The sequence below is a fragment of the Polypterus senegalus genome, chromosome 11, assembly GCF_016835505.1.
Source record: "Polypterus senegalus isolate Bchr_013 chromosome 11, ASM1683550v1, whole genome shotgun sequence".
NCBI classification, from domain to species: Eukaryota; Metazoa; Chordata; class Cladistia; order Polypteriformes; family Polypteridae; genus Polypterus; species Polypterus senegalus.
Genome location: NC_053164.1, coordinates 115,054,182 through 115,066,828, shown reverse-complemented (window position 1 = coordinate 115,066,828; position 12,647 = coordinate 115,054,182). Strand labels below are relative to the sequence as shown.

Below are 12,647 nucleotides of genomic sequence, written 5' to 3'. Positions count from 1 at the left end.
GTTAACCCAAGGACAACTGCTGTCGGTTGTATGTGCAGCTTGCATCAAGCCTGAAAATAAAGACCAGTGTTTCCCACATAAGTCTCTTTTATCTTGACCATTTTCATTGCACAGTAGTGGATTGGGCCCCCTGTTTTCATAGCAAAACAGAAACACACATAGGCATCAGTAACATCATGGACCACTGTGCTCCTGGGACCCCCGTCCAGAGCCATTTGTGCCCTGTGGTCCACCAGGGGGCGTACAGCTCCCTCAACCCTGACACAGACAGGCTGAGACACAAGTTGAACACAGCATGTTTTTTATTCATCAGTGAGAAAGTGATTTTCTTTTGCTTCCCACTACACATCACAGTACAAAGCACCAAATACAAATAAACACAGTCCTTTCTTTCTCTCTCTCTCTCTTCTTTGCCTCCACTCTTCCTCACAAGCTTTTTCCTCCACCTCCCAATTCTGTCTCTCTAATTGGTGGTGAGGTGGCTCCTTTTATAGTGTTCCAGGTGTTTCTTGACCTTCTTCTGGCTGCACTTCTGGGTGTGGTGGAAGAGGTTCCTCCAAGGACCCTGCAGCACCTCCTGGCCCAAACTACAAGTCCTGGTATACCCTATGTATTCTGTGGTAACCCAGGGAGGCTGACCTCTAGCATCTCAGGGGTCCCAAATATGTTCTCTCCCTCAACCCTTCCACCCAGCTGGCTTCCTGGCTAGGTAATGGTCCTGGCCATACTTCACAGCCCATATGTTAAGACAGCCCTGACATTGATAAATAAGTTAACACATAAATTTCTGAATCAATAAAGATGAAAGAACAGCTTAAGTATGACCAATTCAAATGAATAAATTAACAAACAGATTATATACAGTACACTTTTTCTGCATCATGGGAAATGCTAAATTGCAACTTCAAATTATCACACACTAAAAGTACTTTTTGCTGATGTTTACCCATCTTAGAAATCAAATCTTAAGTTACTGAGGCATATTGCATGACTACCTTAATTTTATCTGGTACAAAACACATTAAAATTGTAGTCATAATGCTACATGCAGCTCCATATTCCACATCCACATGACAATGTGTGAAAACCCAAGTTTAACTTTTTAATCTGTTATTTTAATGAGTCCAAAACATTTGTTCCTGTGACACTGTGCATCACGATGCTGTAGCAAAGATGCAGGTGCAGTTTATAGAAGGACTGTGGCGACTTGGATTGGTAGTGTAGGTGAGGTGAGGTCTTAAGGGCCTGCTGGCAAGCAGTGGTTAATGGTGGAATTAACAGTTCCCAGTGTCAGCAGCCATGGGCCTACACTACCGCTTAAAGGATTAGAGTTCAGAGAGAGAATAAGAAAAAGAAAATGAAATGAAAAGAAATCATTTACATGCACTTTGATAACACGGTTATTCAGAAATGCCTTGAAAACCCTTATTTCAAAGAGAGAATTTGTCATTGGCCTTAGAGAATCTTGAACAATAGAGGTTGATTTTACAGCGAATAATCCGATTATGTGGTCACATCAATCTTTAGTTGGGTTACCAGTAAGGATTTTGTAGTCTGTGAAGTGTCCATAAAATACATTTCCAGAGGCAAATGCTCAGGTGATTGCATTATTCCTTGTCTTACTTGAAATAATCGGTCTCAATATTTCAGAAATTGCTAAATTTGTTTTGATGAGCTGAACATAGAGAGCTAAACTCCGCAACACAAACTTGAGAGCAGTAGGGTAACACATGAAAAGTAACATGCGTTATGTAGTTATATTACTTTTTAAAGTAACGAGTAACCAAACAGTGTCGATTTTACAGAAGTCAAAATACCTGCATCATTATTATTCCAGCAGCACTGGGTATAAGGCAAGAAGCATGTGTACCAGGTCCTTTGCAGGGCTCAATCACACAACCAAGCTGAAAAGAGTTTGCTGCGTGCATTTTGGCAAAAGAAACTTATAACTAAGCCACCAACTTGACTAAACATATCTATAAAATACAAGAAAATTACAGGCGTTATAATTAATTTAGGATTCACTTAGGACTCCAGGGGCCTCATGCATAACGCCGTGCATAGAATTCGCACTATAGCATCACGTAAGTACAAAAGATGAAATGTGCTTACGCAGAGAAAAATCTAGATGCAGGAATCTGTGAGTACTCCAACTTCCTCGTTCTTCCGCTCCATAAATCCTGGTCAGCGTGAAAAGTAACACTTGGCACGCATCTTCTGTCCCACCCCGACTCCCCCCAGAATTATGCCTCTTTGAATATGCAAATCAATATAAATCGCCCTTAGGCTCAGCCTTCTGTGAAAAGGCAATGGGAAAAGCATGGGGGAAAATATAAGAATTTCAGTGAATACCAAGTGGAGGCAAAGGAAAAGCATACTATTTGTTGATTTAAACAGTGGTATAATCAACAAAAGGAAGTTGATTGAGTGACATAGCGTGTCAGAGAAACTCAAAAGTTCAAGTTCACAAAGTCGCACAGTGCCCGAAATAAAAAAGAAGTCACATATCAAAGTCGCTGTGAAAAGGTATGTTGTAGCCCACCGTCTGAGCTTATTAGGGTACAGACAAAAAAATAGGCACACAGTGGGAAAAAAGCACAAAATGTCAACTTTAATCTCGAAATTTCCACTTTAATCACGTAGTTTATTTTGTCATTAAAGTAGAACATCATAAACTTTATCTTAAAATCATTTAATTTACTAGTTTCTCAAATCCCATCATAACTAAAGTAGCATGTTAAATGCTTTGTTTTGTATTTGATCTTCTATGTGCTCTATGTGTGAATCACTACGTGCTTCTGTTCTTTCTCTTTCTCCGACAGGACACAGAATCCATTACATTTGTGATATTACAGCTCTCTGAATAATTAAAATACTGAGATGTATACGTGATATTTTCATGATGATTGGAATGAAAGCATGTTATTAAGAGCACGATGGTGCAGTGATTGTTCATGTCTCACACAAGATGTTGCTGCGCCATGTGCGACCTTCGATGAAATAATTTATTGTAGCAGTACTGTCTCTTTGAAACGTACTAACCTCCAATTCCTGTACTTACTTTTCTTTCCCCAAATCCCAAATACCCAATCGCCACACAATCAGCTCTGTAATAGACGTTAAGACATCTGTAAGCTTAAAATGCCGATTCTTCAAAACTTTTAAGGAACATTGAAATATCTTCATAGTACGTGTTTAATTATTCTGTCCGTCTATGCTTCCAGTGTCGCGCCAGCCTCAGCAAATATACAACGCGAGGTAGGAACAATACGTGAACTTGCTAGCACTGCGGCACCGTGTCCTCACGTGTTTAATTATTAACAATACAAATTGTTTAAATTAAGTTAATGTTTTATCTGTATAATATAATCAACATATTTTGCTGCATTTCATCTTACAAATGATACCGTCATCATATGTAAATACACGCTTTATAAAGTGGCGCAGGTTGTGCAATATTATAACTGTAGTGCAAGTTTACAGTGGGGTAATTGTACTTATAAGTACAAACAGTTCTACAAGGAGCAATTGATTGAGTGCGTTTATAGTTCTTGGGATGAAACTGTTTCTGAACCGTGAGGTCCGTACAGGCAAGGATTTGAAACGTTTTGCCGTGGCTGAGGCAGCATGGGCTTGATGCTGTATACCGATAATTCTTTTTCCGATCAGCTGCTGCTGTGATTCCCCACTCAGATACAGTGATATAAATACTCCGAGTGGTGCAATGAGTGTAATATGGAAAAAGATGATCCGCTGTGGCAACCCTTAAAGGGAGCAGCTGAAAGAAGAAAAAGAAGAAGAAGAAGATGGTGCAGTGAAAGTAACAATGCTAAAGCAGTTATGGTATTTGGAATACTATGGCTATTCCCTGGACCATTATATTGTTACAGGTTAATTACAATCAGATACATTACACTAATAAACAATATGCGGTTAGTTTCAGTGTATTTATAAAGCTGCGTCAGGAAAATAAAGAGTAACCACACAGGAACAGTAACACTGCTTTGATGCTGGGTGCCACCAGTCTGCAAAACCGAGCGGAGAATTTGCGTACGACAAGGCATGAGGTACCGTGGAAAACTGCGTAGCTTTACGTCAAGTGTAAGTTTTATACATTGCGATTTGAACATGGAAACGTTATTATGCAACGTTTCTGTGCGTACGCACCGTTTATGCATGAGGCCCCAGCAGATTACTTGCTTGTGTAAAGGTTTCTACATTAACCAGGTTATTCATCTTAACTAGTTTATGTGTGTCCATGTAAATGCATTAAATGCATTCAAAAGCCAGCAGGAGAACTACAGTGTGAGCATGCTAGTTGGATGAAAGTCTTCATGTCAAAGCAAGTGAGGAGTGCCATCAAGAAGAGGGGGAGATCAAGGGTTCCAGGGTCATTGTGGACACTGACAGAGGTGGCAGTGAATACAGCGGGCTCCGAGAAACTGTCAGAGGACACCAAAAGTGGTGGATGAAGGGCCCTGAAAATACCAGCACATTTGGCAACTTGAAACTGTTGAGTTATTGTTGAACTGGCACAGGTGGGACAGGACTTTTGCTGGTGAAGAGGAACAATAGCTGCCAGAGATTTTACGTTTTTGTAATTTATTTATTCTCAATGTCACTGTTGTAAGACTGCGGGCACCCAGGGCATCACAGCACAATGTTGAATCAAAATAAAATACTGTAATAATAAGTCACAGTGTCTTTTGTCTTCCTTCTTGAACATGCACTATTTACAAAAAATACATCCTGATGGATGGTTGTCATTAGAGGAATGTTAAGTTGAAAAAATGAAATAAAGTTTCAGCAGGATTCTGTTTAAAAATGAAAGCAGCACAGTAGTACATCTAAAGTAACTCTTCTCATCTAATCTGCCCTGTGATCAGACAGTTGTCCATGCATTCGCATTTGTAGCACTAGCTGCCATGGTGGACATTTTTAAAGTGGCAGCCTGCCATTAAATTTTCTATATGCGGGATACACTGGTAAAGATCCTCTCACTTCTTTGAGCTGGTACAGGATGACTTTGCCAGCCAAATGAGTCAGGGCTATTTCATTACTTTGGGCACCTTCAGATGATTATCATTATTACTAAAAGTGTAAATATTTACTAGTAAATTAAATATCTTTTGTTGTCATATCCTTTTACACGTAAGGGTGGGTGCTGTTACAGTAACATTCCCCTTCCACCAGAGAGGCAAGATGTGCTCCTAAGTCATCACTGTACAGAGCTTTTCTTCCTGTTAAAAACTGAACATTTTTCTAAGGAACACATTTTTACTCCCCAATAAAGAAACGCTTCCAAAGTTATATTTAAAAACTTTATCTTAACAATGAGGATTTGTAATATTCACTCTTTTGGAAAATTAATGAAAAAATGCAAATTAATAAATATTTATTCAATAACATGTGTAATTTATTTTTTAAAATGTTAACATACATCTCTCCCCCATTAACTACTAATCATACCATCACAAGTGTTTAGTCAGTGCATTGACCTGATTACTGGGTCACATCTTTAAATTAAGTTGCAGATTCAGAGTGCAAATGGTGAAAATAAGCTTTTAACTATAATGAAAGAACTGGACCCAAGAAAAAAAAGAGAATCCAACTTGGTATGTTTTCCGTTTGTTAAGAGGAAATAATACAGAGTGAATAATAAAAGACAGTACCTTAAAAGGACGTGGAAGATCGGGATTTCGATATCGATGAACCATGAGGCCCATAGTAGTCAAGCCAATAAACAACCATCGAGCAAAGCTGTAAAAATTTACAAGTCCAAAGAGTTCACCAGCCAAGATCATGAAGACCACCATGGGGTACTGTGTGGAAGTAATGGAGATCATTAATACTACATCACAACATCATCATATAACACAAGACAATGCACTAACAGAAACTCCAAATGCAATCATCCTTATATGCAAGTCTGCTTCTATAAAAATGATCATAGCTTTGTTACAGTTACCATTAGAAGCAGTGCCGGCAGAGGAGTGTGCCTTCGAATGTGAATCATGGCAAAGAGAACGGGCCACTGTCCCTCCCTGGAGCCAGAAAACAGCATCCTACACATTCAAATGAGTAAAGAGTGGAAATAAGAATGTTGGAAAGATAACAAAAAAAAACACACACACGTCCCAGAAGAAACCATTATGAGCTTGTGAAGTTCTGAATAATAAATAATCATAACTGAAATTATAATCGTGGGGTGGTCGGAATGCATTAAAACATTAAGGGCTATCATCTTCTGCAAGTACATAATACTAACAGAGATGTTTAAATGAATGTTTGACTTGTTCTATTATTTAAATTATATTGTTTGTAAAAGCCACAGTACTGTATATCCATTGTTTCCTTCTGCCATATACATTTGTAAATGGTTTCACCCCATTTATTTTCCAGAACTCCTTCCTTTAACTCAGAACAGACACAGAGATCAAAATATGCCAACATTCTTACAGCTTATATGTATAATTTAAAATACTGTAGGACACAGAATTTTAACTAGAGTGCCTGCAAACCTTGGAATCAAATACGTTATTTTAACAAAAGAACAGAAACATCATTGATTTAAGCATTTATTTTTGCATACACTACTCTTATCAGAGGCAATTCATATTGTTCAGAGCATAAGAAGTCTGACAAACAAGAGGCAACCACTTAGATACTCAAGCCTGTGTCAATACCTCATAGTTAAGTTACCCAAATACCTCCAGGAAATTTTTAAATGATGTCAAACTATTCTTAGACCTGCTTTTTGTAATTCACCGTCACAGGGGACTACACCAGTCCTGGCCACATCAGATGCAACCCCAGATATGAGGTTCTCTTACCATTAACCTTCTACTTGGCTCCCCCAATTCAAGACCCAGGCTAGCTAGGATAAAATAGTAACCACAAAATGAGCCTTTCCCCCTAACTCAAGAAATATGCTAGCTACCTACACAGACTCAACAAAAAGAGCCAAAAGGCTTTAATATAAAAAAACAAAGTTAGAAAGGAAAGGCAGAAACCAATGAAGCATCTGGCCCAATCTTACCTTATATTTAATTTTTTTTATTAACAGAAGAGTCAAAATACTGAAAGTTGCCTAAACAATAGACACAAACTCCAAACTCCAAAAGTAAAGAGTCCAAAAACAGGCACTTAGTAGAAAGCTAGTAAGTCAAGAGATAGCAGGTTCTTAAAAAGTGCCAGATTCAGTCCTCAGCTGCAGAGTCAGGTGGCTCTGCCCCTCTCGATTCAATATATAGTGCACAAAGTACACAACAAAAAGAATAAATAACATAGAACCTAAACAAATATATGCAGATAAAACATAAGCATAAGTAGGTAAAAATTCAGATAAAAAGAAAACACACTTGAGCCAAGGATGAAACTGTGATAGCTCCATTGCAGGGTTCACTCAAGCACACACACTAACAGGAAGCTATTTTAGAAATATTAGTTTAACTAACACACGTATTGTAAGTCTTTGGCCCCATCCACACTACTACATTTTTGCTTACACTACCCCAGCATTTTCAACCCCTGAAAATTGAGACTTTTGAAAATGGTTTGCACAACCTTATACTTTTGAAAAAGCAACCTCAGTGACGTGGTGTGGATGAGCCAAAATGCAGATTTTTGAAAATGCAGACTAATCACGCTCAGGTTGGCTTTTACTTTTTAGGTGGCCCTCTCCTGATTGGATCCTGCCTATTGCAATGTTTCTTTCCCTGAATGGTCACCCTTCATAAAGAAAAATATATTCCAAAATAGCAGACACAGAAGAGCTGCTTTCTATGATGCTTGTTGTGTAGCTTATCTATATGAATCTGTATTGTGTTTTGTACAGTATGAATTCTGCATATACTGTATGCACTAAAGGCATATACAGTTTACAATAAATCCTGTTACTATCACTTAAATCTTTTCTTCTATGTTTTCTGCATGCCCAGTAAAGGCAAACATTTAGCTCATATGCATTTTTGGTCATCTTAGTGTGACAGGAGATACTTTTGTAAACAATGTGAAAACATTAGTGTGGACAGAGAAAGCTTTTGTTTAAAGATGCTATTTTTATTAGAAAACATAGTAGTGTGTTTATAGCCTTTAGAATGTGAGAAGAAAACTGGAATACCCATAGAAAAACTCCTGTAGACAAGGGAGAGAACATGCACACTTCCCAACAGACAGCAACTGGGATTCAAACCAAGGATGGTGGACGTACTATCCCACCATAACAGGGAGGATGAAGTATTAGATGAAGTAAAGGCATTTAACACAATACATCTATTTTCTCTGCCTGAATTTGAACCTGGTAGACTACAGTATATAGGACACGGTTGTCAGATTATCAATGTGATTGGCAATAACTATGTTGGATACTCTTAATATTTTGTTCCTGTTATTATGATTTGCTGTTTTTTAAACAAGTTTTTGTAATTTCTGTTTCATTTTCTTACTTTTGTTCAAGGACTTTGCTGTTTTGGGTATCATTTTTATAGCCTTGGCCATGTTATTTAGGGTTGCCATTGCAGGTCCATTGCTACCATGTAACCAGAAGTTGTCATGGGCATGATATCACAGACCATTCCATATTTAAGTTGAAAGCATGAATCAGATTCAGATATTTAAATCAGATAGACCAAGTATTAGAGAATACAAATGAATGACCACTTAAAAATAGAAGGAATAGGTTCTTGCTATTCTGTATCACATTACTCTTCTACTTTTGAACACAGATCATTTCTTGGCTAAATAAGTTTTATACTCACCATTCTTTTTTGGTTTATGAGACTTAAGCTATTTTTCTGCTCTTTCACTTTAACTTGTAGCTGTCTAAAATTCTACTTTTCCATAATTTCATTTTTAAAGGGCGGTTTTGTTGCCTCTGAGGGTAATTTTAAAGAACTCTGCATAACACTGCTGTATAAAATCAATTTGACATTTTTATAACCTATTTAATCATATTGAGGGAAATGAAAATGATACGTCTTTGACAAAAGTCAAAGAGCCCCTTAAATGTAACATTTCCTAGCTTTATTTTGCAAATACCCCTTCAAGTAGCTACCACTGTTTTACATGCAGATAGGTTTCTATGGTATTGCTTAAAAATGACCATAACTGTGAATTACTAATTTGTTTCCTGAAACATGTGCCCACACATTTTATTACTCCATCATCTAGTAAAAAAAAATATGCTTTGAAAACTAGCATTTTTTTTTTACCTGGGACCAGCAAAGTAGCCTCCCATCACAGCTCCCAAACAGGACATAGCGACAAGGATAGGAATGACAGAGGAGAAACCTTGGAGTGCCCTGTCAGCAAAAGTCTGAAAAAGAATATATATACTCACTGTATAACTTATATAACATTATTACATACAATATCAAGTATGCTATAAGAATTTGAAAAATGCAAGTATAATTACTAAGTATGATGAGACACTTCTCAAAAAAGTGAGTGATACAGAGTAAAAGGAGGAGACCATTACTGAAATTAGCTCATCTGTAAAAAAAATGAGTGGGTGTTAATCTGAAAAACATTATAGGCCAGGTAGTTAATCATGAAATAAAGTGATGGGATTAAGAGAAAATTATTGTCTGAATTTTCAGAAGAGCAAATGTCAAACATGAGTGAACTATCGTTAATTTCTAGTAATGTGGAAAATTCTTGAGGAAGTTATCTCTGGTGTCACTCCTCTAAGCAAATACCCATGCGTCCCTGATTTATAATCATATACTACAGACTTTAGCACCATTACAGTCTTTCCATCTTGACAATCTGATGATTTCTTTCTTTTTGATTCCCCTAACAATCTATGTTGCATCCTCACATCTGCCTGGATTCCTTTGTTGCTAATATGTTCAATTCTACTGTCATCCCATCTATGCCAATACACAGTTGCTAGTATCAAACATTCAAATCCCTGCTTACCTTCCAGTCACTTAGCTGTAACTTTGTATGTCTTCCTGACAGCTTCTGAGATTTTCTTCTTAGTAGACTGTGATGCTCAGATGTGGGTCTAAAAGCAACTTATGCTGTAAATCTGTAAGGAGGGTAACTGACATGCTGTGGGTTTTGATCCAGGCAGCATAATGCAGAACCTGGAAAAAGGCAATGAAACCTTATTAAAACTTTACTGACTTCATTTTTTTGTTGTATGACCTAAACCTTCAAAAATGGCAACAGATTACACAATGTATAGGTGTGTGACCAAACAGGATTCAAACTACCATGCAGTCGATTTTCCAAAAATGAGGGGTATTTTCTATACGGCATAGCTAAGACCTCTTAATATTGTTTTGTCAAGTTAACCTGTGCCGTTGAAATACTGTAGTTATTCTCTGCAAAATACAAATTTGGTTTTATACCCAATGCATGTAATTGGTTGAAATTACTATATTTTAGCCTAAGAAGACTGCCTTCATGTAAGCACTACAAATACTGACTATTTTAAATTTGAACAACTTTAATAAGTATTGCATATGGAGCCCATGGGGGGGGGTTCACCAACAAAAGCGCGATAGACATATGCGCCCCGACAAAACCGCGATGGACAAATGAGTGCCGACAAACCCGCTAACTGGTTTTCGACAAATGCGCGCTGACAAAATTGCCACGACGAAATTGTGAGAGAGGCCAAGAGAGTGGGACACCCTTGCTGCAATTCTTCCTACATATGCAGGGTGTGATCTTAAGGATTATCTGCGTGCCATGCAGATGGCATGCTTCGTCTCATAATATTGACTTCTAAAATAAACATTATTATATATGCTTTAAACTAGTAATTCATATTTAATGAAACATTCGCGATTTTGTCAGGGCGATTTTGTCGGTGTGATTTTGACGGCGCTATTTTGTCGGCGTGTATATATCTATCGCGCAAATGTCGGGTCACACCTGAGGGGACATTGTAATTTTTTTTTCTAGGCATTCAAGTGAATTCAAGTGAATTACACTAGCGCTCGCTTGATACTATCTAGTGTGCTCCAGAAAAATCCACAGAAATGTCCACTCAGGGGCTCCGTAATTGCACCATCATTTTCCTTTAATTAATATACAGTAGTACCTCGGTATACGTCTGCTTTGGAATAAGTCCAACTTGGTATACGTCCTGTTTGGACACAAAACATTTTGCTTGGTATACGACCTTTGTTTGGAATATGACTCGCGTGCTAACCTTGTTTACCTCTCTCGAGACAAAGCCACGACTGCTGACGAGCGTTAGTGCGCCAGCTAGCATTCAGTGAACAACCCGAGCTATAACTCTCTGTGAACTTTCACGTGTGTGTTATAGCGGGTCCACAGTCCAGCTTTAAAATAAATAATCACCGCACTCGCAGCTTGGTGAGGGGGCGCGGTGGTTATGTGGCTGAAGGTTGTCAGGGCGATTAGCGATGTGGGCGTTTCTCACCAAAGTGCACTTGTGAGGCATTCATGATTGTTCCTGGGGCTGCTTATCTTGATAAACAGAAGCAGTCAGCTAGAAGGGGAGTAAAAAGAAAAAAGGACGGGAGAGAGAGAGAGAGCGAGCGAGCGAGCGAGAGCGCGCATGGATTAAGTGGCTGAAGCAGGCAGTGCGAAGGTCAGCTGCAAGTAGGGCGACTCCCCAGTTGGGAAGCAGGCACCGGGCTTCTTCTTGTTTTTTTTTTTAAAGAATGCTTCCTGCTCTTTTTTCTATTGTTTTTAACCTCCACGTTTCACTTCTGATTTTATGGATTATTTATTGGAAGTTTGGAGACTGCACTTTAATTTGAACACCTTGTTTTGTTAATTGTTTTAATAAAAGCACTTTGCATTTTTTCACCATCCCCTTGCTTTGTTGTTACCGATGAGGTTAGCAGCGAGGCACATTACCGGGAGCATACAGCAAACCTGCATCGTCACAACGTGATTTTGTGTTTTTTTCATGTAAATTTGAATTGATTGTTGAGAAGTATGAAGGTGGCATGCGTATCCGGGACATGGCTGTTGCATACCGTTTGCCGAGAACAACGGTATCTACGATTGTGAAAAACAAAGATGTTATTAAAAAGTAAAGTGAGGTAAAATTTTCATTTATTTCATCTAATTGCTTTTGTATGTATGTATTTTAGTATTAAGCAGTGTTTAAATTATTTTAATCAACCCCATCAATGTATAATATGCCAATAGCAATAGGATTTTTTTTTTTTTCATGGGAACAGATTAATCATTTTCCCATTATTTCTTATGGGAAAAATTTGTTTGGTATACGTCCTGTTTGGTATAAGTCAAAGGGTCTGGAACGGATTAAGGACGTATACCGAGGTTCCACTGTATTAACCAATGACAATAATAGACATATTTTCATATTATATTTGTCTGTTAATGACAAATATGTTCTGAGATTTTTCTGGTGAAGAAGTAAGTTAGTTATAATCAGCACTCATGATGCTGGAGAGTGTGGTTGTACTGCATGTTGATCAGCACATACAAGTAAAAATTTTTACTGTACTCTATACATTTGACAGCGATGACTCTACAAATCTGTAATGACTAGGTACTCTTCATCAAGGGCCTAGATTCTTCATTGATCCTTGTACTGAATCTATTGGATGAAATTTCACAGTATCTCTTTGTTAAAAATTAGTTTAGATAAGAGCATACACTTCCAAGTGAGCTAAATTATCTTTTTTTGC

General features: G+C 37.9%; 1 protein-coding gene across 1 annotated transcript in view; it reads right to left on the bottom strand.

Annotated features, from left to right (window-relative positions):
• The window catches only part of LOC120539459 (cystine/glutamate transporter-like), a 70,981-nt gene that overhangs the window by 17,425 nt on the left and 40,909 nt on the right, over positions 1–12,647 (bottom strand). Inside the window, exons 8-10 of the mRNA XM_039769532.1 lie at positions 9,213–9,316; positions 5,969–6,065; positions 5,673–5,822 (exon numbers count right to left, since the gene is read on the bottom strand). Coding sequence (XP_039625466.1) covers positions 5,673–5,822; positions 5,969–6,065; positions 9,213–9,316 — 351 coding nt within the window. The remainder of the gene's footprint in view (positions 1–5,672; positions 5,823–5,968; positions 6,066–9,212; positions 9,317–12,647) is intronic.